The sequence below is a fragment of the Colletes gigas genome, unplaced genomic scaffold (assembly GCF_013123115.1).
Source record: "Colletes gigas isolate AHSC1104 unplaced genomic scaffold, ASM1312311v1 Colletes_gigas_Sc00002, whole genome shotgun sequence".
Taxonomy (NCBI): domain Eukaryota; kingdom Metazoa; phylum Arthropoda; class Insecta; order Hymenoptera; family Colletidae; genus Colletes; species Colletes gigas.
In genome coordinates this window covers 3044547-3072373 of record NW_025106631.1, presented here as the reverse complement: position 1 = coordinate 3072373, position 27827 = coordinate 3044547, and the positions used below count along the sequence as shown (strand labels likewise).

At 43.2% G+C, this 27827-nt stretch overlaps 1 protein-coding gene across 1 annotated transcript in view; it reads left to right on the top strand.

Annotated features, from left to right (window-relative positions):
• Nucleotides 1-27827, top strand: part of LOC122400490 — a 60971-nt gene that overhangs the window by 17186 nt on the left and 15958 nt on the right. The window contains exons 3-7 of the mRNA XM_043401999.1: nucleotides 21591-22101; nucleotides 23904-24317; nucleotides 24724-25136; nucleotides 26418-27023; nucleotides 27431-27788. Coding sequence (XP_043257934.1) covers nucleotides 21952-22101; nucleotides 23904-24317; nucleotides 24724-25136; nucleotides 26418-27023; nucleotides 27431-27788 — 1941 coding nt within the window. The 5' untranslated portion in view covers nucleotides 21591-21951. The remainder of the gene's footprint in view (nucleotides 1-21590; nucleotides 22102-23903; nucleotides 24318-24723; nucleotides 25137-26417; nucleotides 27024-27430; nucleotides 27789-27827) is intronic.

The window sequence follows — 27827 nt, the reverse complement described above, 5'->3', positions numbered from 1 at the left end:
GTGACCACCGTGGCGGTAGACGCGTTAACAGAGATTTAGTAACGTGGAAGGAAGTTAAATCAATGGATGACTTTTACCCCCCAAAAGCACGTCGTCCAATTTAAAAGAAGAAAACGTTTATTCGAGTAAAGTCTGCGGAACGCAGCCGTGAATTCTCACGGTGCGTTCGATACTTTCTTATCTACGGTGTAATCTTTTTGTCCGCGACGCGTCGTCGGTTCTTCTTTCTTTCCCCTTGGCGAGAACGTCTCGCCAGCGAGAAAGGTGGTGTGAGATCACCGTAAGGGGAATCCCCGCTCTCGATTTTCTCCCGCTTCTCGAGATCGAGTTCGAGTTGCAGCGCCAAACTATTTCTATCGCGAGACGGAACACTTAATCATTTGTTATAAACAAAAGTGAAGTTAAGTTTTCCTGGCTGTTTTAATATTTAAAAAATTGCAACTTTTTGCTGATGGATCAGCAGTTCCATGTCTAATAAGGCCTGAAAGAATTACTTTCGCCCGCGATAAGAGAGGGGAACGGGCAGATAAGAAATTGTCTGATAAGGTGATTCTTGCGAAATCCATTGGTTCGTCGAAGGCTCGGTGTATACACGGAAATCGAAGCTGACGAACGAAAGAATGCGAAGAGCCCGTCGCCTCTTGGTAACGTGACCCGCCTACTTGGCCATTGGCGGCGGCGTTATTACGATTCCAATTGTAATTGACCCGATTCGACCGTCGATCCGTCGAAATGTTTCGCGAAGATATCGACGGTGTCGTTGGCCGAGAAATTTTTACAATTTCATTAATTTAACAACAAAAATGCGATCAGAAACCTTGCAGTGGGATTCACGCGTTGGAACAAAATGGACCCTCTCGATCACCAAAGCGTTCCTTCGTTTAACACGTTAAAAACTTTCATTTTAGGCAATTCTAAACTACCCAACTTAAAAGCTTTCGTAACCCGATTAAAATTTACGAAGCCCATTAAAATTTATTTCCTTTAACATCTCAACTTGAGAATTCATTATTACAGTTCTACTGTTAAATAAACTTTAATTTTAATTTTATTATTTAAATTTATTATTTTTATTTTATTATTTAAATTTATTATTTTTATTTATTTATATTCATAAAATTTGTTGGATATATGAAAATTTCTCTATTATTAAATAGGATTTTTAAACCGTATCAGATTATTTCATAACAATAAGTTCTGTCGCCCATATATGGCAGTCAAAGTGTTAAGGGTTGAATACAAATTTTCAAAATGTGCATACACAAAGAAATTAAAATGAAATGGTAAAATATACGAAGGAAATAAAAAATTCTTTCCCTTCAGAGGATGTATTTTATTGGAGGGTGGGGATTGAGGGGTGGTTCGAGCAACACTGGTCCAGATTGCCATTAGTTTTGTTCGTTTCGGGTAGACGGGCATACTTGGCGCTTTTATTCGCGGAGAGGCAGACAGCCACGGTCGCGAAGAATAGACCGATTGGATTATTTTTGGTAGCGACTAGCGCGACGAGGGTAGCTCGTTCGAATTAGCCATTCCGAAAGAGGGTGCGTCGACAAACTGGAGGAAGGGACCGACGCCTTCTGCCATTTCCCCTGACGTATCCTGATTAATGTTTCATTTAAATTCACGAGCGAGTTGCTCGCGCCCGATTCGACCGAGGGGGGTGGGGGGAGTACAGTTGCTCAAAACGTATTTGGAGCAGGATGTATCCTCTGTTGTTCGATACGAATATTTTGCCAACGAATTCGCGCCATTGTGTCGGAGGAAATGAGTCGAGCCGGAGACTCGTTTCAAAATTATCGCGTTTACACTCGAAACGAGGAAATCGCCGACAAACCACCCCCTAACAAAGGAATTTTTATTTCTTTATTATATTTAAAAAATCTGTATCTGTTAAATAAAGATGCGTGGTGAAAAGGTTCTACCGATCTACGAACTGGTTTATCATAAATTGTTTTAACATTTGTACTTGGGTTCTCGCTCTAGGCTCACGTAAATTCTTCTTCTTTGCTACTGCACACGTACATACACTAGATGGCGTTGTCTCACTCATGATCTTGTTCTCATGAAACGCGTTGAATGTAAATGTACCTTAATACTCAACAGTATCATTAATTTGCTTTTTTTTTTGTTTGGTATAAAGTGTTTCTTTTTTCTATATGAGAGCTTATAGGTTTCCCCATTAATACGTTCGAGGACCACAGTTTGAGAAACATTGATCCGGACCAACATGGCGGTCTGGCTTTATTTCCTTAAAAATGTGCACGACGCTCTGCAGATTCTTCTATTTATACTTGCTCTAAAATAGCGCTTCTTAAACATTTTTCATCGGCAGTCTTTTTCCGCGTGACGAAATTATTGATGACCTCCGGTTAAAAATATGTATAGTCGTGCAATGATAATTAGACTGTGGATCTTATGCGTCTACAAGGTAGAATGGCCCCTTAATAGAGTTAATGAAACGAGAGCTTTGCGGAGGATTGTCTCAACTTTAAATGTTTCTTATATTATTATAAATGAATAAACATCCGCAGTTTGATAATAATAAAATCGTTCGAATACGAAAAGGGACCATTTATTTCATCCAAAGAAGATTCCAGGACCACGTTAAGTGTCGATAAACGGTCGTGCTATTTTCCCAGAAAATCGACGAGAACCCGTCGAGCTGGCGTCGCGATGGCCGACATTATTCCAAATCCTGACGTGGTATTGCTTCGGATTCGCGTTGCTCCAGATTCTAAAATCGTTCCAAACTGTTAATCTCGCTAACGGAAGTTTCCAGGACCGGCGATGGACGTCGATAAACGCCTAGATCGTCGTGCCATTTTTCAAGATCTAGTTTTCTCGTCAGGAATAATGCATCAGTACCTAAAACTGTTATCATTCCGCGTACGATGGTCAGATTGAAACCGGAAGTCGTTAATATAGGAGGTCGAAAATACACAGTCATATTCTACGAACAAACCCATTAATTTAACCCCTTAACGTTCACGCCCGAGTCTGTCCGCTTTGAAAAATGATATTTGTTTTCCTTCAACTTATACGTTAGATACAACATTGCAATTAACAAAAATCGTATTTTGATATAGCTTGGAAACAAATCCAATAAAGAGAACTGATCATTAATTCGAAAAATATGAGCGTTAACCCTTTGCACAAAATAAGTTACAAGGAAATCTTTTATCACTTTCTAACTTTTTATCGTATTCCCGAGGAAATTTCCTACCAATTTAAGCAAAAAAAAAAAAAAAAAAATATGCTCAAAAATTTCATTTTACATGAGATTATTTTACCCCCCTTAATCCACTGGATCGGTCGATTCGTACGACCGAAACCAGCCTTACGACTCTTCCAGGCAAAGGTCCTGGCGATAGTCCAGACGTTTCGAAGACTTCGCGTGCCTCGAATACTCACGAGGACACGGATTCTCCTGATTCCATGAAATTTATCGACGAAACTTTCTTAATCGTAGCTCCTCGAGGAGACGCGTCGACGGAAATAATCCCGACGCTTCTCTTCGTTTGGTTCCGCGATTCAAGAGGGTTTCCCCTTGTCTCGTCTGGAAATAAATCGTTTTCTTTTTATTATTCTCCATCTCCCTGTAGTTCCAAGGTTTCTCACAAGTACACCTTTGCAATATTAATTACCAGCAGAAGCTTCGATCCAAACTTTATAATTTATGATCGTTGCTTCTCAAGATCTGATCAATTTTTCTAGATGTTATGATTAGACTGCGGATCTTCGTGCAAATTCATATTTTTATTAATAAAAATTAATGAAATTGGAGCTTTGTAGAGGGTTGTCTCAACCCCTAGATAATTCGTACCTTATTTTAGGTATTTCTTATATTCTTGCATGTTAACTAAATTCTGTAGTTTTTTGAAAATTAAAATTTCCCATAAATGCGTAAACATCCGCAGTCTAGTTATGATAAAGCATCCTAGCAGACACCATTTTAGACGACGAGATATTGCATAATCAGTCGAGAAGCGTAAGAAACTTAAGATCACTCGAGCGCTTGCGAGAGAGAGACAAGAGCGCGTAGCCCTCTGGCGGTGAGTACAGGAGGTGACGCCACAGTGATAAATCTGGGGGACAAATGGGGTCTCGAAAGCGGGGGATTATTGTACTCGGTGAATTTACGCGACAAGCCACGAATGCCTTTCGAGAAAGTGTCTCTCGGAGGCGAACCGACTGCCATAAGTTGTTTCAATCTCAACGGAGATACGGAGGCAGTCCATTTGTAGAAGAATGCATCGTGAGAGTAATCGGCGAGTCGATCGACCGGGTCAAGGTAAACGATCGAGTCCGCTAAGGGGAGATGTCGCTGTAACAGCTTCAGAAAAGTCGATATTTCTTTTTTTAACGTTTCTAAAAGATTTAACTCTCGTAAAACGAAGAATCGAACGTGAATCGAGTCTGTGGAAGCTTTCACGTTCCTCGAACTCTAACAAACTAAAAATTTGAGTAGATAGTTTTCGTTTAACATTAGAACTATCAACAATTATAGTGCATTTATTTATTCGAAAGAAATTAAAACGATAGATGCGCGAAAGAATGTATAATGCGATGGAAATAAGTGTTTATTCATTCTGTTGGGGTTTTGAATAATTCCACTTGCACACATAACTCAATATATATTTAGTTATCACACATAATACAGATATATAATAAGCATAAAAAATACAAACTCAAATAAGCATACGCCTAAGCACGACTATATGGCGCATACTAAGATGGCGCTGCGGTGGGACGAGCAAACCCCCTTCACATTCTCTTATGGGATTCACATTAATTAAAGGGATGGTAAATTTACAAAATTTCAGTCGAGTACATTTTTTACAAGATTTATTAGAAATAACGAATTATTTTGATTGCTTTCGTAGTTCTAGTGTTAATTAAATTCTTGTAATAATTGCTTGACTCGGTTATTCCTCATTGTTATTTCTTTCGGCAGTTTCAGCCAGCCCTCGACGATCGAGGAATCCCCGATCGCGTCTCTTTGCTTCTTTGACCTTTGCCTCGAACCTGTCCTCCCGAAAGAATACCTTAAACGAGCCAGGGTAGCAATCAAAGGCTTCTTTTTTTCTAAGATTCGAGGCTGACCTCCCGTAGACGACGAGCAATTAACGGTAACGACCTCGTCCTTGGCACCGTTTCGTCATCAAACCTAACCACGTTCCAACATTTTCTTTGACGAGAGTTTTTCCTCCGGTCGATTCGACGAGCGCCAGCCATGGAATCTCGTCGACGAGAAGCTTTCTCGAACCGTGTTGCGCTTCATCAAACATTCAAACGTCTCTTTAACCTTTCCAGGCCCGTTGTATCGCAAGCTTTTGCAACGCACGTGGGTTTTAAAAATTATTTTCAACGAAATAATTTATACAAGCGTGTAACAATTTATTAGTGTTTTAATTTTTATTTACATAGGTAATGGAAGGATTAAATTTGCGTTTAAAAAGTTTTTATCGTTCTTTTACCCCTGGTTGAAACTATTATACAGGGTGTTCGGACAACCCTGGGAAAAATTTTAATGGGGGGTTCTAGAGGCCAAAATAAAACGAAAATCAAGAATACCAATTTGTTGGTGGAGGCTTTGTTAAAAAGTTATTAACGTTTAAAGTTCCGCTCGTTCTGAATTTTTTTCTCGAAAATGCACAGGATTTTGGGGGTATGTCTATTCACCAAAAATGATTGTAAATGACCCCCGCAACCGGAAATAATTTTTCCAAAACGATTTGAAACTTTTTTTTCCGTCGAAAATTTTTAGATCTTCTCGAATTTTTTTCTAGAAAGTGGGTAGAATTTCGTTAGTATGTCTATTCACCAAATATGCTTGTAATTGACCCCTGCAACTAAATATAATTTTTTTAGTATGATTTGAAATTTTTTAATTTTGTGGAAGAATTTTATATCTTTTCGAATTTTTTTCTCGCACATGTGTAGGATTTCGAGGGTATGTCTATTGACCAATAATGCTTGCAATTGACCCCTGAAACTAAATATAATTTTTTTAGTATGATTTGAAATTTTTTGATTTCGTCTAAAAATTTCTGTACCTACTCGAATTTTTTTCTCGAAAGTGGGTAGGATTTCGGGGGTATGTCTATTCACCAAATATGATTGTAATTGGCCCTCGCAGCAGAAAATAATTTTTTCAGAACGATTTGAAATTTTTTAATTTTGTCGAAAAATTTGTCCACCTATTCGAATTTTTTTCTCGAAAACGCGCAGAATTTCGAGGGTATATATAATGGCCAAAAATGATTGTAATCGACCCTCGCAACCAAAAATAATTTTTTCAAAATGATTAGAAATTTTTGAATTAACTGTTAATAACTTTGTAACAAAGCCTCCATCAACAAATTGGTATTCTTGATTTTCGTGTTATTTTGGCCCCTGTATACCCCATTAAAATTTTTCACAAGGGTGGCCAAACACCCTGTATAGTTTCACATTAAATATTTAAGCCATCGCGAACGTTTCGTCGAAATATTTTATTCGAACAAGAATCCAGCCCGTTTGTGGAGCCTTGTTCCTATTATGGCGTCTTTATCGTTCCAATTGGCGAGAAAGCAGCAAGGCTGGGGGTCGCCTCTCGACGCCTCCGACGCGAAAAGATAACGAGATTACGAGCTCGCCTTTGCGACTCGCGGGGAACACAGTTAAACCTTCGTTTGGCTGCAGTCGCGCGAGCGAGCAATTTCCCCCGTTGTGTCTGCAGACTTTCCGCGCCTCCCGAGGCTCCAAGATATCCCACGTAACCCTTGGATACGACGAGTCGCGGGGGCCTCGTGTTTTGTCGCGTTCGCAGCCTCCGCCACGTGGTTTCGACTAATTCGACTGTTTAGAGAAGGGGGCTAATGCGATTAAATCCTAGGCGCTCGTGGCGCGCAAATCCCTTCGAACTTTTACTATCTGCCACCGTGCACTCGCGATTCCAGAGAAAACTCTAACGACTGAATTATAATTTATCGTTAACCCCTTAACGCTCATACTCGAGTCTGACTGCTTTGAAAAACGATATTTCTTTAATCTATTGATTTAAGGGATGACAATATTTGTTCTCCTTCGAATCATGTGTATGTTAGATACAACATTCTAATAAGAAAAACAGCATTTTTATATAGCTTAGAAACAAATCCAATAAAGAAAGCTGATCATTCAGTTAGGTTAAAACACGAATCCCAATAATTGCCTAATTAATCAGTCCGGAAATCTCTTGGGGTTATCTGGCAATGTATTTTGTAATATTCATATTTACAAAATTATGTATTTTTATAAACGCAAGAGACAGAATTTTACTAGAAATTTTCGATTCAGTCGCCATCTTTGTTTTGTTTTACTTGGTTCGTTGTACCCTGTGTTCTAGAGAGAAAAATTTGTGCAAGCGTTAGCTATGCGCCATGATAATTCGTGGCAACGCGATAATGGAGACGTCGTCTGTTTGGTCGTCGACTTCCTTTCAGTCATTGGGTGCTCGTAAATCCCACGGATTGAAACGTAAGTCCATGTTCGGGAATAATCCTCTGGCGGGAAACGTATTATCCGAGGGGGCGTAGAGTAAAGACGTCGTTGGCGAAAGTAAACTCGATGATCGAGTCGGTTCCACCGTCCCCGAATCGTTTCGTTCAAATTGCGCCTCTGTTTATAATTAATTCCATTCCCAAAACTATCGTAAAACTATTTTTACATTCGACTATTTTTATATTCGACTAATAACGAATTTAATAACGAGACAGTTGTCGATGCTCCGTAGATTCTAAAACTTCTGGCGTTACCTCCCGTAGTTGCCGCCAGAGGGCCACCACGATCTTGTCTCTCTCGCAAGCGATCGATCGACCTTTTATTTTCCGTCTTCCTACGATTTTTCTCACTCTTTCCAGAAACGGTGCCACAAACTCTTTAACAGTGGAAAGATTTAACACTTTAATGGTCGCACGTATCACGCTAAGATCGTTCTCCGTTACCACTGATATTGTAGACCAAAGTGAGATACATGAAGATGCTAGGAATATTATTAGAAGGAATTAGAAATGGTGGCTGATACAATAGATCACGCACACGTGAGAGTGGCCAACGTCAACTAGCTCTTAAAGTCACGTATACGTGACAACGGCCGTCAAAGCGTTAAGATTCCGTTGGCACGTTCGACCGAAAATTTGCAATTATTGCAGTGTCCTGAAGTCCTCCACCTCGTCAGCCCGATATAAACCGACCCCCCTTTGGGGTCGGTGCACCCGTGGTCGCATAGCCGTCGGATTACAGAATTCTGGCCGCGGTCCAGAACGAGCTCAGCGCGTGCACGCGCCGTTTCACGCCGTGAAACTCCTCTCTCCGTGTCAGGGTCGCGATTGTTTACGACACTCGTCGGTATCTTGGTCCCTGCCGCGAGTTTCGGCGATCCAGATCCGCCTACGATGGCGAAACGAGCGAACGAGAGAAGCAAAGATCGATCGCGGGTCGCTGGAAAAATGATTTTATCGGTCTTGTAATACTTGGACCGAACAAACGGCCAATTATCGAATCCCTGGAATCTCTCGGTTGCCTTCATCGGCTCTTCGTACCTCCTAACAGACGTTCAAAGAAGCCTTGGCGCTCGGCCTTCGAGGAAAAATTAGCCTAGACTCCGATGGCTCGAGGGTGGTGCTTCTATCCCAAGAGCAATCGGTGCGATTCTCCGGATCCTTTTCATCCCACGTACAACCGTTACCGTTACCGTTATTTATGTAACATCTTCCGCCAACGACAGGCCTCTCGAACGAGGAATTCCCCCCGGTTCGTTTGGCTGGCTCGTTTCATCTTCCTACCAATTTGTCTCCCGGAAACCAGGTCGAAAAATCGCTCTCCTCGGAATCGTGTGCTAGTTCGCGGACCATATCGTTTCCAAACCTCTTCTTGTGTCTGGTACAAGCTCGTCGAGGTAGCGTTTGGTCGCGATTTGGAATCGATTATACTAATCGAAAATGTAATCAATGCTGCTCGACCCTCTAGCCTAGTACAAGCTCACCCTCCCGCAAAATAAACCGGATTAGTTAGTTAAATTAGTTAATCATTAGTTAGTTTAATTAGTTAGTCACCGTGGACGGTCGTTGTCGGCCAGCTTACTGGGACGAATATTAGTTCAAGTGCACTCGAAAAGATAGCGCGTTACGAAATTTGAAATCCAACAGCATTCAACGACTGTGACTCTCTCTATAACGTCTCTATAACGAAAAACGCCATCGAACGTAACAAATATGGCGGCCATGACAATTGAAAGTTCCGTCGTTCCATGGGTATCCAGTAGCCGTTCTCGTAAGAACGACGCGTCCGCCGGAAGGTTAAGGAAAATTTGTCGAAGAGAACGGAGCATCGGTCCAGGAAACCCTCCTGGGGTCAGAGATCGAAGGATGGAGGGAGGGGGGCGTGCCAGGAGTCGCGATCCCGCGAACGCTCCGGAGGATCCTAGTCCCTCGAAGGATCGTTGGGTTCGTTTTTTTACCATCGATCGAACCACCCCGTAGATCCGAGAATTGCCTGGGGGCTTGAGCTCCGGAGTGTTGCCATGACGACCACCATCGTTGCCCCGCCGCGGCCAACCAGCGGTGCTCAATCGAACCCTTTCACCAACCCCCGCCATCCCCACCACCGACCTCTACCCTCGACTCCGTGCCTCGCCACCCTTTCTATCATCCAGCTCACGCTCGTACCCTCCCTCCCCCCCCTTCGCTACACCGAGGCCTCCGACCTCGTTGGCAAAATACAAGAGGGCATTTTCGCTTTAAGATGCATCGCGTTTCCCCGAAGCGTCGCGAGCCAACGTTTGCCAAACGTTAACGAGGTACGCGACCCTTTGTCGCTGAATCTTCCCTGCCCACCAGCCAACATCTCCGGAGAGCCCGCGAACGAGCAAACCGTTTCACGACCACCCAGCCTCCCTCACCGTGTCCTTGCATTACCGTGTCGCGTGAACCTTGGAAATCAGGAAAAATCGCGACAGACAACCAAAATATCAACAAAGATTTCAGGATGGACGGTTCCTGGGAGCTATCGGACCATAGACTTGAAATTTGTCACCGCATTTTTGGACGCCTGACCTTGAGAATTTATTTTTTTTTAACTTCTTACTGCGCTGGTAATGGAAGAGGATGCTTGGCTGTCGGTAGACAGTGAAGCTTAGTTGCAATGGAGTCGAACACTTAGTGAGCTTGTGGGAACAGGAATTAAGCGAATGGCCTTTAGCAAGTACCTGATCCGCAGGTGGACCATGTGTATAGCTCTGTTTGACGATAAGATAAAGCGCAAGAGATACTTTTGAGGTCAAAAATTAATAAATTCGATAGTCAGTGTGCTTGATATTGCTGCACTTCTTCTTTGTAACAAGTTTGAGAGAAGTATTTGTAATGAGAGAGGGTACTTATTAGAAGAAAGACATTTCCTTCTTATTAATTCAACAGCTTAGCGACTCGAGCGCCATTATGCATGTTCGAAAAGGACTTCTGCACAGGAGTCGAATGCTTAATGAACCTGCGTGAACAGGAATTAAGCGAATGTACCGGTGTTACCTAGAGGCTGAGTTATGGTGTGTATCAGGGGCGAATAATGCAACAAGCTTCAGGAGCTCCATTCACCAACTGCAATTTCCGTGTATTCGGTTAAAATTTGATACTCAATCTACCAATTAAATTTTCGTAGACTTTATTAACCGGGCGTATGAATTAGGCACGGCTTCTTCCGAATTTCAGCGTAGTGCAAGGGGTTAATTTCATTTCAACTATCATAGACCATGACTTTAGCCTCTAGACAACATCAGTGTATAGGACAAGTCATAAGAACTAATTATGTAACCAGAAGGTGTACCCAACTTTGTTCGACAATCGATACAAACAATCCACGTATCTGTATTATTCCAACTGTGGTCGAGATAAGCAGTAAGAGATACTGCTAAGAGTCCCTTCATGTTTGTTAAATATTAAGCCCTCGTTGGTATCGCTTTCTCTTTATCTCCACTATCGAAACACAGAGCCAACGTTCTGAGTACATAATTATTCACCACTAGATAAATCTAGACAAAGCCACGTAATTTATGATCTCACAAGTTCATTCACCCTAATCTGGGCTGTGGCGTAGGGTCTAATTTGAGTAACTGCTGGCAGTATCAAGCTCGGTCAACTTCATGATTCAATGGGATACAAAATGTCATCTATACTATTATATAAAGAGAGAGAGCCGATTTTTATGTTCGCGCAAAACTCAAGACCTATTGAACCGATCCTCCTCAAATTTTGACACGTTATTCCTGCATACTCTAGGACGGACATAGGCTATGTAGCATGTCTCGGAAGCGCGTTATTAACATGTAATTTATATGCAAAGATTTCATGTGTACGACTGTTTGGCAGACCACGGGACCCCTGTATACGACAGTCTACTTGGGCGCGCATGCACGTATTCGGCCCGCGCGATACCTCGCCCGTAGCAGTACTGCGATGTTACCGCCAGGTGGCGAAGCTTCTCCAGCGCTTTCTCGCGAGAGAATTGCATTATCGCGGATATATATGTCAGGACGATCGTCTGGTCATAAATTGAGACGGGCCATGCTAGTTAGTCTATAAATTTGATTACAGATCTTAGAATTACTAGGAGTTGGTGTGTGTTCTAAAGTTACGTCCTGGGAGGACAAGGGTTGATCATTTGACTTCCAACTATAGACTTAACCTATTTTAATTCCTCAAATTCAACGTTGAAGAAGTCAATCCAACAAAATATATTCAACATTAACAAACGAAGGACTTCGATTTTCAAGTTCCTAAAGACACTCTTAGACTATTAGGCGTAGTTACTCGATAGTTTCAATGACACAAACGATCAAAGTCACCTGCCTCTCGATGAGTCACAAGTATACGTGTTCCTCGACCGTTTGGCGCGAAATAAAATTCTGCATTTTGCAATTTTCGAGTAAGGGGACCGTCAGAAAGTTTAGATAATTCTTGCATCCGTCGTTCGAGCAACTGAAATCCCGAATTTCCGTTTCCGCTGCGGAGGGGGTCTGACGAAATTACCGTCGTCGTCGCAGGATGTTTTCCATCGACGGGAGTGACGAGGAGGATGAAAAGTCGGGCTAGAAGCGACCGTGAACGTCCTGTCGTTCCTGGTTCGCGGGTCTCTTTCACCTGGGTACGTCGAGCGTAAAGAGAATATCCGCGACCGTGCGCATCCGTGTTCCTCGAATCGCGACGATGATCGATACCAACGACTGCTGCCACAACCACGACAAACGAGACGCGAGTAAATATTAACGAGGATGAATTCGATTGGAGTTTGATGGTATGGGATCGAAGGTCTCCTATGGCCTTGCGCGTCCGAGCGTCGCTCGAAACCGAGGTTACCGTGGGAACACGGCCGGATTACCTTTAATTTATTTACTTGCTAAGTAAACGGGTTAGCCTACATGCACAGGATGCATCGTGATCCGCCTCGACAATGGATCCGGGATAAAGGCGTACCGAGAACCCGAAAATATCAGATTCTAATTGTTTATTCGTTACCGGGTAATCGGAAGAGATAATTACTATATACGATCTCCGTTTTCACGCAGAATCTACGGGCAATGTTACTTTGACCCTGTAATTAGTCGTCACTGTATGCCTAAACCAAGACCCTATAATTATTCGCCATTGTGGATTTGTACATGCTTCCTACATGGATGTATGTACGCTTATGAAACAATGCGACGATCTCAACCAATATTCATGTGGGTATCCACATTGACGGTCAACCGGAGATACATTAAATAATAGTTTACACGAAGGTATACCTTCTTTTTAATCAATTCGACGTTGTACTATTCATAAAGATTATAGTTCGGTTGTTTCGTAGTCACCGTTACTTTGTACTTTAATATTAGGTGTACAAATGAATTCGTAAAAAATGCAGTGTCGGATATGCGCCTTATCTGTTCCAATTTTAGACTCTACCGAATTGAATACTTTTGAAGGTTATGTTGGGTGTTTCGCTAAACTATCTTTTGTTTTAACTAGCTATACAGGGTGTTCGGCTAGCTCCGGGAAAAATTTTAATAGGAGATTCTAGAGGAAATGAAATCCTACTCACTTTCGAGAAAAAAATTCGAGTTACTGAAATTTTTAGACGAAATTAAAAAATTTCAAATCATACTAAAAAAATTATATTTAGTTGCAGGGGTCAATTACAAGCATTATTGGTCATTACACATACCCTCAAAATTCTACACATTTTCGAGAAAAAAATTCGAGAAGGTATGAGATTTTTCGATGGAAAAAAGAAATTTCAAATCGTTCTGGAAAAATTATTTTCGGCTGCGGGGGTTAATTGCAATCATTTTTGGTCATTAGACATACCCTCGAAATCCTACCCACATTCCAGAAAAAAATTCGAGAAGTTGTGAGATTTTTCAACGGAAAAAAAAAATTTCAAATCGTTCTAAAAAAATTATTTTCGGTAGCAGGGGTTGATTACAATCATTTTTGGTGAATAGACATACCCCCGAAATCCTGCGCATTTTCGAGAAAAAAATTCAGTACCGGCGAAACTTTAAACGTTAATAACTTTTTAACAAATCCTCCATCAACAAATTGGTATTCTTGATGTTCGTCTTATTTTGGCCTCTAAAATCCACCTCTAAATCGCCTGTAAAACACCTTGTATATCAATACTATATGACCACAAAAAAGCGGGAAAATCTATTGACTTTAAACTTGATTTTATAATAACTTAAGATAATTTAGATTCTTCATTTGTACACCTAATATTTTTCTGCAAGGCTTAAGAAACTGCATCGAATATTGCAATGAAAATTATCGAGTTTCCGTATCGTTCGATGGCGTTTAATTTTGCCTAACGACATTCTTTTGTATCTCTAATCGCCTAAACGCTCGTACGATTGTTGTTATCCTCCCCCAGCTGTACGGTTTCCATAGCGCCAGATGGAAGCTGAACGTTTATCGAAGGCCTCGGATTTCCACGCGAACGCCTGCTCAAAGTCGTAAACATTCTTTCACGCGTACGCTGGTACAAAGAACCGTATTAATTATCATTATCTTAAGGCGACTTGGGTGCCTCGGTATCCTAACAAAATTAATCACATCCTCCGGTTAAACGTCCCGTCGATCGAACTTTGCACTCGTCGCTCCCGAGAATCGCGTTTCCCCTTTAATTAACTTTCTCGTTGGACGCGAAAGGGTCGAGGACCGAACGGCTTTTTCATCGGGCTTTTTCCTATACAAACGATAGCGCCTGCCTATTAATCGCGCTGTTCGCGGAATTGCGCGCCACGTTGCGCTTCGCCGATGCCTCCGAACCCTCTGTAGGATCGAATCAGCGAACCGTAGGACACGTAAAGAATCTTGAACGCTCTTGGTTAAAAGTGAATACGCCAATACCCCGGATATTTTTGAAACGTAATGTGGGTGAACGAACGGCGTTGCCCTCAAAACTTGACGATAAACAGACAGCAACTTTCACGACAAATAATATCGAATAAATAATATCTATACTATTATATAAAGAGAGAGCCGATTTTTATGTTCGCGCAAAACTCAAGACCTATTGAACCGATCTTCCTCAAATTTTGACACGTTATTCCTGCATACTCTAGGACGGGCATAGGCTATGTAGTATGTCTCAGAAGCGCGTTATTAACATGTAATTTATATGCAAAGATTTCATGTGTACGACTGTTTGGCAGACCACGGGACCCCTGTATACGACAGTCTACTTGCGCGCGCATGCAGTACTGCGATGTTACCGCCAGGTGGCGAAGCGTCTCGAGCGCTTTCTCGCGAGAGAATTGCATTATCGCGGATATATATGTTAGGACGATCGTATGGTCACAAATTGCTTTTGCACAAGATCGGGCGAAGCCGAGATGAGGCATGCTAGTATTCAATAAAAATAGAAAATATCTTTCTATCATACAACATTTCGTACCAATTATTTATTATATTATTTATTTATCCACGGCGTTAATATAACTGTTACGAACAACCAAGACAAACGAACGTTAATCAAAGAAATAATTGTCACGTTTTCTTTATTTTGGTTCCTGTAAAATGGGAAAATATGGCGTAGAACGCGAATGAAAATTGGGACATTTATCTTAGGATGGAAACGCGCGCGGCTGTCGGCGAACAACAGGGTGAAAAAGTTGGGCGCGGGGGTGGGCGAAATTTTGTTACGCGCGAATAAACGGCCGACACGATTTCCAATACGAGGGTCTGCGACCCCGAGCATTCTAAGTGTCGTCCAAACGAAATTGAAAGCGGCCAGACCAGGGCTCGTGAAAAGAAAAAAAAAAAAAAACTCGGGAAAAGGCTGCGCCGCGCCACGCTATATCTTGCTCCGTGTCGTCGAGAGTTCATTGTCTTCGTCGTTACAAAATAACGCCGCGCAAATGTACAGTATACCCGATCGCCATTGTCTACCGCCCCTCGTTTTCTTATTTTATTTCGCTTTTCTCCGTGTCGCCGCGTTTATAGGGCGGACAATGGGTCGTCGGATCGACAATGGATATAACGCAAGGACGCGATCGCCTCGATTCCGTCGTATATTTTCTCTTCGGCGATTTTCAACGATTACTCGGCGATCTCTCGAGGGGATCCTTCGACGAGACTGTCAACCTTGTCGCACGGCGTACAGGGTGGTTCCCCGTCGCTGGTAAATATTTTACGAGGCGATTCCACCGGCTGAAATAACGCGAAAATCACACGCGGTGATAAAATTGCGTTTCTATTAGGAACTTAAGCTCCGACAACGAGGAGAAAATATTCGAAAACTGTTACTATTTTACCTTTACACCCCATCGATAGATGTCACTGAACAACGAACACGTACATAGTTTTATTCTACAACCTTCGACTGGTATAACCAAATTGCCATTTGTTTAAAATTGAATGTCTCATACAAATCTTCTAAAAGTCGTTTTCTCGATGACTCGAACAACCTACAGTTTCTTCTGCTTCTATTTTGGCGTAAAGCAATCCACGTAGCGGAATATAACGTTGTATTCAAGACATCTCTTTAAACGACTTGCAGTTTTATTTTCAAGTTTTCTGTTTTCTTTGCTAAAATAAAAATAAAATATACAGGGCGTTCGGTCAACCCTGGGAAAAATTAGGGGATTCTAGAGGCCAAAATAAGACGAAAGTCAAGAATATCAATTTTTCGTTTGAGATTTCGTTAAAAAGTTATTAACAATTAAATTTTTAAATTTCATATCGTTCTGGAAAAATTATTTTCGGTTGCGGGCGTCAATTATAAGCATTTTTGGTGAATAGACATACCTCCGAAATCTTGCACACTTTCGAGAAAAAAATTCGAGAAGGTGTGAGATTTTTCGACAAAATTAAAAACCTTCAAATCGTTCTGAAAAAATTATATTTAGTTGCAGGGGTCCATTACAATCACTTTCGGTCATTAGACATAGCCTCAAAATCCTACCGACTTTCCAGAAAAAATTCGAGAAAGTGTGAAATTTTTCGGCAAAATTAAAAGTTTTCGAATCATTCTAAAAAAATTATTTTTAGTTGCAGGGGTCAATTACAATAATTTTCAGTCATTAGACATAGTCCCGAATTCCTACCCACTTTCCAGAAAAAAATTCGAGAAGATTGGAATTTTTCGACAAAATTAAAAAATTTCAAATCGTTCTAAAAAAATTATTTTTAGTTGCAGGGGTCAATTACAGTCACTTTCGGTCATTAGACATAGTCCCGAAATCCTAACCACTTTCCAGAAAAAAATTCGGGGAAGATTGGATATTTTCGACAAAATTAAAAAATTTCAAATCGTTCTGGAAAAATTATTTTCGATTGCGGGGGTCAATTACAATCATTTTTGGTGAATAAACATACCCCCGAAATCCTACGCACTTTCGAGAAAAAAATTCAGTACGGGCGAAACTTTAAATGTTAATAACTTTTTAACAAAGCCTCCATCAACAAATTGGTATTCTTGATTTTCGTCTTATTTTAGCCTCTAAAATCCCTCTATTATAATTTAACAAAATAGTAATACTATACAACAGTATATAACAGTATTACTATTTACAATACTATTTTAACTTTTTACTGTTAACCAGTATTATCCGGATGTTTTGCTCCGCGTATGATTTTTATAATCGTTTTTTTGGTTCGCGCGACATCGTTTACGAAGTGCGCGAGGAAAATATTTTGGTCCGTTTAAGAACTCTTCGCGATCCATCTTCTCTGCCATTCTTCGCCGTCGCCCGCTTTATCGCCGTGGTGACGATAATTCGCCTGGTCTCCCCTCGGATCCGCTTTCCGCGCGACCCTCTTCATCTCGAGCCCGCCCTTTCTTCTGAAACGTTAACGTCGAGCGCGTAATCGCTGCTAGGGCTTTTTTTCGTTTGTCGCGAGCACCGCGGAAGCCGCGAATATTTTTCGGCCGTTGCGGATACAGCGGAACTTTTACGGTTATGAATCTCAACCCCCGAGTATTTATCAACCCCCGGCCGGCAGATTACGCGACGCTCCCGCAGCTAAATGAACGCCCCACGGGCGGTTTAAAAGCTCGAAAGCCGAGCCAAAGTTCATTTTTTTTAATACCCTTACCTTGTAAAGAGAAGTTACGAAACTCCCAGACCGAATATAATTAGTCATATTTAATTAGATATTTCATTTCGAAGTTTCATCGGACTTAATACTCTTGTATTAGTATAGAAAAGAGAAAGTAGATGGCGATGTAGTGGCCGTGAGCGTAACCTGCTGTACTACGAATCTCGGGGTTGTGGGTTCGATCCCCACTCTCTTCGAATTTGCATTTTTCCTATATGTTCATTTTTCATAAAAAGTTCCGCTTCTGTATAAGTCATAATCTTATTATTTAATTAACAAATGGACGCGATAATTGTTTCCTTGTTTATCTCGGTTGGTATCTCGTCGCGCCAGGGGGCGACGCCTAGTATAGATTTGGGTCGAGTCCCTCGAAATTCCGTTCGAGGGGGGAAAAAGACTGAAAAAAAAGAAGAAACCCTGGTGCTTCACATACGTTCCATCATCGTCAAACCCGGGAAGCGGCGCGGAGAAGAGTCTTTTCCTTAAAATATGAAACTCCCTCGTGTCTTTCCCCTATTTGCACACCGAGCTTCGGGCTATCCGCGCTTCCAGCTGCGACTCCCGCGAGCTCTAGAAGAGGACCGTTTCTCGCGCGACCAACGAGATCTCGTCGAGGCAAGAGACCGGAGGAGAGAGGTGTATAGGCAGCGTTTTCGCGAACGTGTCGGCGTCGTAATCCCCAGCGGGCTGCCTTGCGACCCGCGAAAAAAAGCCGCGTTAAAATTAATTCCGGGTGTGCCCTATTGTGCAGCCCCCCACCGACTTTGAAAATTCGGGCAAACGCATGGAAAATTCTGTTACGAGCGTTATAAGAATTTCTATTCGTCGTTCGACGAGTAAAGTTTGACCAAGTTTCGAAGGGTCGCCCTCCGCTCGAAGATTTCTCGCGACGCGTGACACACAGGGGTTCCCGACCCTTCCGCCCACCCACGCTCCTTGTCAACGTCTGAAACGGACGTGCACCGAGGATTAAAGAGCGGACGGAAATTGTGTCGGTGGGGATGGCGTCGATTCCATCGCCGGACGTCCCGCGGGACCGCCCGTCCCCGGAAATAAAGGTGCCAACCTACTACCGCCGTCCCCGTCGAGACTTGTTACACTCGCAGCCGGGCTCGTTCCGAGTGGTTTTGGCCCCATACCGTCCATTTTACCTTTCCTCGTTCTCGATTTAGAGGAGACGACAGATACGGGGATCGACGACGGCTCTATCGCTGGAAAAGCATCGGTTCTCTTGTGCTCCAGAACGATTGTTGACCAGGGATACGGTACCCGACCATTTATCCGGCAAGCAACAGACCGGAGGCGACCTAGATTTTTGGATTTCCTGCTTTTCTTCGCCCTTACTACTCCATATTAGATTTAACCGTGACGTTTCGCTATAAAAAACTATACAGGGTGTTCGACGACCCTTGGAAAAATTTTAATGAGGGATTCTAGAGGCCAGAATAAGACGAAAATCAAGAATACCAATTTGTTGATGGAGGTTCCATTAAAAAGTTATTAACAATTAAATTCAAAAATTTCAAATCGTTCTAAAAAAATTATTATCGTTTGCAAGGGTCAATTACAATCATTTTTGGTGAATACACATACCCCCGAAATCCTATCCATTTTCGAGAAAAAAAATCGAATAAGTGCTGAAATTTTTGGGCGAAAATAAAAATTTCAAATCGTTTTGAAAAAATTACTATCATTTGCAGAGATCAATTGCAATCATTTTTGGTGAATAGACATACCCCCGAATTCCTATCCACTTTCGAGAAAAAAATTCGCGTAGGCAGTGAAAATTTCGGCAAAAAAAAAATTATCTTCGCTTGCATGGGTCAATTATAATCATTTTTGGTGAATACACATATCTTCGAAATCCTATCCATTTTCGAGAAAAAAAATCGAATAAGTGCTGAAATTTTTGGGCGAAAATAAAAATTTCAAATCGTTTTGAAAAAATTACTATCATTTGCAGAGATCAATTGCAATCATTTTTGGTGAATAGACATACCCCCGAATTCCTATCCACTTTCGAGAAAAAAATTCGCATAGGTGGTGAAAATTTCGGCGAAAAAGAAATTTTCTAATCGACCTGAAAAAATTATCTTCGCTTGCATGGGTCAATTACAATCATTTTTGGTGAATACACATATCTTCGAAATCCTATCCATTTTCGAGAAAAAAATTCTTTACCGAAAATATACCGTGTGGCCGGATATGTTTCTATAACTTTTTAACGAAGCCTCCATCAACAATTGGTATTCCTGATTTTCGTCTTATTTTGGCCTCTAGAATTCCCCATTAAATTTTTTCCCAGGGTCTATTGAATATCTGAATATTCAATATCTCTGTTATTATTTGGAAAAGAATATCGATCGATTCAGGGGAATTGTTCGAGGATCCTCGCAGACGCTTCGAAAAATCTTCGGCTCGTGCTTCGATGCGACCGCTCCTGAGCGATCCCCGCATAACTGCGCCCAAGAATGTCCACGGAACGCAGCTTCGTTCCACCGGAAGGGGTAGTCCGGCGTGCCAACGGAAAGAGACGAATCCCGTCGTCGCAGTTGATTAGGAATCGGGGATTCCTTACTTTGAAATGAGCAAAATTCTTAAACTACATCTTGTAAAAATTTCATATAAAGATATAATAGGAACCAGCGTGAGAGACTGTCGTATATTTCTTCACTGTCAAATTTTAATACAAGAAACGATGCAATTTTCTTAAACTACTACACATAGTTTACCACTGTTGAGAATAAGCTTTGCATCTCTATATTATTTGTAATGGAAATTTGTATTCAGTGCCCCCTCTCTTGCTAAGGACAGTCCTGAGGAGGACACCATTTATGGCACCCCTTGAGCACCTCTGAGCCTCAAGCTCAGTTAGCAAAAAACCGTTAAACTGAGAATACCATTTTCGCCTTATAAAACTATTATACCTTAATTAAATATATATCTTAAGTTGAAGCTCTGTTGTATTTATTTAACAAATAGTTTACCAAGTTCCCTGTTTAAAAATGAATCCCCAGCTCTCGAATCAGGAGATCAACAAATACGAGAATTTTGGCGCAAAGAGCCCCGGAGCCCCGATGCTTCGTTAGTTCCATGGTAGATCCACCCCTGACTCTTCCATACCGAAGGGGTTAAGTCCTACCGTTTTGCTCTCTAGAGGCACTCTGCTCGTTACGACGCACCCTCGAACGCGGCCCACGCGTCGACGTACACTTCCGCGACCGACGGGAATCGAATCGGTCTCCAGAGATGCGAGAGGGTCGATTCCGTCACCCACCTCCATTCCCGCGATGCTCTCGGAAAGATTCTACCGAGGAATCGTACGCTGCTGAAAATCAGAAACGGCGACGAAGTAAAGCGTTTACCGAGAAACAGACCCGGGCTATTTTCGACCGTCGTTTCGTCGTGAAATTGCTCGACTTTCCAGGACGATTCCCGACGGCGCGTCACGGCCGAAGAAGCGGAAAAATCGTCTCCAAAGATAGGCGAGCGTGAGTCAGTCGAGCGAGTCGTCGCGATTTTACCTTTCCAACCACGATCGGAACTAGCAATGGGATTAAGTAGCTATGGGGGTAGTTAATGTTCTTAAAATTAGGAATATTAATTGAAATGCACGTCCAAAGGTTTTCAAATCCGTTCTAATATCATTTTATTCAAACACAATTATTACAATAGCGCTAAAGCATCTACTGTGCGTCCGCGAGAAGTTACCAAGTGGGACGGCGCCAAGTTCGCTCCGCCCATCCCCACCTTCGTAGTTTCGGCCAACAGCGCCGCGCGACGGGCTGAGTGGGAAGAGTGGGGATCGCGGGGCGCCAATCAGGCCCGCGTTCCACTCAGCGGCCAGCTTCTCGCGAGCACACGGTACTCGCGTGGCGCTCGACGCCGTCGCTGATCCGGGGGTGCTCGGTGGTCGATCGAAGGCCCGGATAACCGCGATACACGGGCCGATAACGCGAATTAACGAGCCTGGTGTTCTGCTTTTTTCTGTTTCAGATCCGTTGCCTCGCGTCGTCGAGGAATGGCGCGAAGCGAAGCGACGCGTCGGTTTTCCACGCTAGCCGGCCTCGCGTCGTCGACGTAGAAGACCCGGTGAACTCGCGCGAGACAACCAGACGTCCGCGGACCGGCAAAGCCGCCGCGCGCGGTTTAAAACGAGAAACAAAGTGCGATCGCGTTCCCCCGATACTCGGTAAGCGACTTTCGCGACACGCGCGATAGCCAATCGCCGCGTATCGTGATCAAAGTTGCCGACAGGCGGAACAAGACAGAGATAGAGAGAGAGAGATATAGAAGCCTTTGATCGGACCGGGCATTTTCGACGTGGCGGCGCTACGTTGGCCGAATCGCGTGCAACATGTTCGGGACGAAACTGCGCACGTGGATGGAGGCGCATATCGTGCGATCGAAAAAGAAGAAGGACAGGAAGAAAGGGGAGAAGGGATTCGATTCGAACTGCAACTCTCCGAGGAATCACAGTGCCAACAGGTCCCCCGCCTTGCACCAAGTGAGTACTTAACGAACTGAAATTTTTATCGTCGATCTTTGCTGTCCAATCCCGAGAGAACCCCCGGGGGTTGCGTTTCACGACAAGTTGATTGCTTTATACGATCAACGTCGAGAATTTTAGGGGCATTGGAATGCAACATTACTGCGTCGTTTATCTAATTTCGAATCGATGCGTTCGATGCTTGGGATCTTGGTGAAATTGATATACGATGTACTCTAGGTGAAATTAGGGCGGGTTTAAGTCATCGATTTTTCGATTTATAATTAGTTTAAAAAGTATGTACGAGGCGTTGAATTTGTTACGGGTTGCAGTTCCTTGTCTAAGTAGAAGAATTGGAGAACTAGGCGTTTTCGCTGAGAACGCGCCAGACGCGCCAGTTACGTTTCCGCTAACGTTCGTTCCGCGTTGCGTCGGCATTTTCCAGGGTTGGTTTTCCACCCCTCGTGGCGGCACACGAAGAAGACGAGAACGTAAAGTAAATAAGGGAGGGAAGAGAGCGGGGTACGGGTTCCGGAAGAATTGGCTTCGTTGTCTCGTAGCCGCTGAAAGAGCCGACCGCGTCTTCCTCCTCGAGTTTTCTTCGCTCGAGCTGGCTCGTTTTCCTCTACCAGGCCATCCACGGCTATCCAATTAGACGACACTGGCCTGGCCTCTTCTACCTTTTATCTCTCCCACTTCCGCGGCTACTTACCCTTCCGCGACGAGGCTCGAACTCTCTATCGAACATCCACCGCCGAAACGCCCCCGGTCCCCCCGTGGCGTCGCTCGTTTCCGGTTCGCCATTACCATCGGAGATAGGCAAAATGCACAGTGACTTTAGACATGGACGAGGTATACGAGTAGATCTTACACAATATGGACTCTCATAGTACAATCCGACTACCATATCGACCTGAAAATTTCAAATCGTTCTGGAAAAATTATTTTTCGTTGCAGGGGTCAATTACAATCTATTTCGGTCATTAGACATAGTACCGAAATCCTATCCACTTTTGAGAAAAAAATTTGTGAAGGTGTGAAATTTGTCGACAAAATTAAAAAACTTCAAATTGTTCTAGAAAAATTATTTTCAGTTGCGGGGGTCAATTACAAACATTTTCGGTCATTAGACATAGTACCGAAATCCTCTCCACTTCTGAGAAAAAAATTCGAGTAAATGTGAAATTCTTCGGCAAAATTAAAAGTTTTCGAATCGTTATAAAAAAATTATTTTTAGTTGCGGGGATCAATTGCAATCATTTTTGGTGAATACATATACCCCCGAAATCCTACTCACTTTCGAGAAAAAAATTCGAGTAGATGCTAAAAGTTTTCGCCAAAAAAAAATTTCTTGAATCGCTTTAAAAAAATTATTATTGGGTGCAGAGATCAATTGCAATCATTTTTGGTCGACAAACATACCCCCGAAATCCTACCCACTTTTGAGGAAAAAATTCGAGAATGTGCTGAAATTTTTCGGCAAAAAAAATTTCCTAAATCGTTTTCAAAAAATTACTATTGTTTGCAGGGGTTAATTACAATCATTCTTGGCCAATACACATACCCCTAAAATCCTACGCATTTTCGAGAAAAAAATTCTTTTCTGAAAATATAATGCATACCCAAAAATGTCTCCCCAGATTTCAGTGTTTTAAAAACTATTCTTGTAGTTCGAACTACCAAAATGCTGGTAAAGCTATCGTAAAATATTTTGCACATCGCGTACAATTGAATAACTAATTTTTTGAACCTCTTAAAGGGTTCTTCTTAATCCTCCTCCAATTCAAGACTGAGGACTCTAAAAATGATTTCTTCTTCAGGTACACCCGGTGGACTCGCCGTCGAAGAACGTGGATGGTATTCGGTTGCACGGGGAAGTTAGCTACGGTGGTATCGCGTCCTCGACCGCGACGGCGTCCGCCTCCTCCGGGACGTCGGCTGGCACTGGTAGCGTGAACCTCTCGTCGCCGGAAAGCGCCTACAGCACCGGATACTCGACGGACGGCACCTCGCCCGGAACGAGCTTTCCACCGGAGTATTACATAAACATCAGGACCGGGACTCACTATTTTCAGAGCAACGGGAGACCGAAGAGGCCGGTCGACGCCGCCGATCTACCGGCCGCCAACGCCCTACTCGCTGGTCATGGGAACGTCGAGGCAGCCGCCAACCTCGCGAACATGACCAGGAACAACGAACAACCGAGGGACGTCAGGAACTGCACCCCGAGCAAGGCACGCAGAATTATTCCTAAACTCGACCAACCGACACTATCATTAATCAACCCTTGGATAGTTCAGACATTAGGTCATCCCATAGGATGAAGCATCTTTATTATTATCTTTGTTATTAAACGCTTCTACTTTAATGTATAAAAATATTAACAGTATGTGAAATGGTATCAAGCTGTATATTGCCTCTCTCAGTCTGTGCTTTACTGTAAAATACTTGGAAAGTCCTGATTGAAGCGTTTATGTAAAGTAAGATAAACTTATGGGGCTAGTAGTAGCTAATAAGCTAATGAGCTGACCCCGAAAGACTGTATTAATTAGATTAAGCAAACGACACTTAACGAATTTGTATCCAAAAGTGTAAGATCGTTTGGAGCGCCTGTGACGATCCTCTTTGTCGTTCGAACAGGTCAACGAACGTCTGGGAGGTCAAGGACCGAAGGAGCAGTCGCAGCGGGTGCACTCGCAAGCGCAAACGCAACAGGACAGGTACCATCGACGGACCGAGTCGTTTTCCGCCGACTCCTCGAGGAGCAACCTGGCCGTGCCCTCTTCGATACCGCCGCCATTGGTTTCACCCTCGGTGCAGTCGCCCAGGGAACGTTCCCGCATCCGAACGAATCCTTGGCTGTCCGCCAACTCGTCAGGATCCAGCACCGCGGGCTTCAAGTCGAGATTCAACCTGGACGACACCAGCAGCAGCTCGGGCCTCAAGCTCACGGAATCCTCCGGAAGCGCCAGCGACGTCAACGTGAACAGTGCTCGTGAAGGACGCGCTAGGAAGGAATTCAAGCAAGAAAGCCTCAGCGCTGGCAGAAGCCCGTCAGTACCATTTTCTCGATCGTTGTTTTCCCTTTTGCGATGCAGTAAACTCGCGAATTTCAGCTTCAGAATGTTGTCTATGGCGAATAATAGAATAATCAAGGGTCTAGTTAACCAAACCATAAAGTTCATTTGCTTAGTTTATAATGGTATCAAAGAGAGAGCTTCAAACAAGCTATTACTGTAGAGACCACTAGTGACCACATAGTGGTCTAGAATTCACTTGTAACGAGTCAAATTCAAGGATACAAAATGTTTCTTTCGTTGCTTAGTTTATAATGGTATCAAAAAGAAAGCTTCAAACGAGCTATTACTGTAGAGACCACTATGTGACCACACCTCGCTTTCACCGAGATCAATTATTTTTCTCCGCTACGAATGAACTCTGACCCGTCGAGAGTGCACCGCTAGAAAAGTTCTCGACGGTTTCGCTGCTCCACAAGTTCGTCGAAACAAACGTTCACGCTTTTCCGTTAACATTTTCCGATCGACGCGCAAACTCCGTCGAAGCGAGCGAATTTTCCGGTGGGCGATCGAATCTTCCCGCTGCGAGGAAAGTTTTAATTACGGGAACCGTCGAAATCGTTCGAGGGAAACGCGAGTTTTGCGTTCTGTCGGTGAACGCCGTTGATTCGTTCGTTCTTTCATTCGAGGCCATTGTATTATTATTATTCTTACTATTATTGCATATATTTTCTCTTCTTTTGGGTTACTTGATTCCATTATTTTATTCCATTCTTAAAGATTTATTTATCGTTATTTAATAATGAATGTATCTTTTTCAATTCGTCATAAAAAATACAAAATTCATCCATTTACATACGTCTGGCCCTACTTTGAGGGCCGACTTCATGTTGAGGGCCCTTCACAACATGGACGATAACAGAATATAAAAATATTTTTGTTTACTCCAAGTGTGTCAGATATTATCAAAATCAGCAACTGACACGGTGTGTTCCCTTCTAAGTATCAAGTATCTTAAGTGTTAACCGGGGTCTTACCATACCCGTCAGAAGGAAGTGTACTGTCATAACATCAGGAATATCAAGACAAAATTAAAACTAGTGAAAAATTACATTAAAATCTCATTATCAAATTAAAACCGGTGCATCCTTCCCGCTGGTCGCCGAGCAACCATACCAGGTCCAATCGGCTGTTCATCAGATTTGTGGGATCACCGTACACTCATCGCACACGTTACCATTATTGTTCGATTACCAATGAAACTATCACAGTAAAGCATTGCCTGGACGGCCACTTTAACAAAGTTTTTTCGCACAGAGTGAACCAGAATTGGAGGATCGCCTCGGGTCTGGAGATTCGACCGAAGATGGCGCTGTCCGTGCAACGACGCAGCAGCAGCAGCAGCAGCAGTAGCAGCAGCAGTGCCAGCAACACCAGCAGCGGGAACAGCACCAGCACCAGCGCCAGCAGCAGAAGCAACGAAAACGGGAACGAGAACGGAAACGGGAACTGCAACGGTTCGTCCGCGTCGTCGGTGACCAGAAGCGTCCGATCATCCGAGGACGACATCACTCTGAACGAGATGATGGGCAAGTTCGACGAGAGCTACGTGTACGAAAAAGAGACGGACATTCTGTCCGACAGCGACCCGACCGACTGCGAGGATTACATAGACTCGTTGTCCGACGTGGACCCGGCCCGGGAGGTCGTCGACGAGAACGATCCGTTGGAGAACGACGAGTTCGACTACATCGACAACGGCTCGTTCCTCGATCTCGACAACCTGGACTGCTCGGGACGGTTCCCCAACACCGGCCATTGCACCTACTTCGCGTTCACCGGCGAACTGGCGCGTCGTAGCAGCAAGCTGCGCGAATCCCTGGTAAAACGCAGGATCAAGGAGGACGCGACGATGCTTCAGAGGTAACTCGACGAAGATTGATGTTGCTTTCAGAGAATGATCGCCGGGCTCGTGTCTAGGGACCCAAAGAAACGTCGTCTCGTACAAAAAAACATTCGGACCTAACAGTGCCAATTAGAACATTAGATATCATGTCAGACATCTGGACCTATCTTTTGAAATTATTACCAAATAACTTCTACAATTTTCGTTATTTTGTAATCAAAATTTTGTGTGTGTATCCTCGAAAGATGAATAAAAAAAGTGAGCAGAATCCCCGTGTACCCAAATGTACGAAAAAACAGATTTGCGGAAGAAGATTAAATAAAATTAGATAACGTGCGTGTCTTTAAAAGAAATAAACTAATTTTAAATACTATTTTAAGCAGCGTCCATAAATGTTTCGACCCTTGTTCGTGTCTGTTTACAGAACGCCCAGCGCTAAAAGCGGCAGCGCTAAGAGGCAGAGCACCCGACACAAGAAGCCGGACGAGAAACAGCAGAGCGAGAAACGAAAGAAGAAGATCTCCCAGCGTCGTAAGTCGACGTCGGAGAGGTGCAACGACGAAACGGGAAATCTGAATTGCGTGTTGGTGGAAAGAATGCTGCTGAAGAACTCTGGCTTTAATCAAGGTAGCAGAAGCGTCGGGGGCACGCCCATATGCCGGCGTCGAAGAAAACACGATGTCAACAAGAATTTATCGCCGATGAGGTTAATGGACGATCGATCAACAGTTCAATCGACCGCTGTCGTCGATAGCGAGATCGTCAAAAGGCGATCCAATTCGGTAAGCTCATCAAAACGAAGGACTTCCACTAGTCTTTTC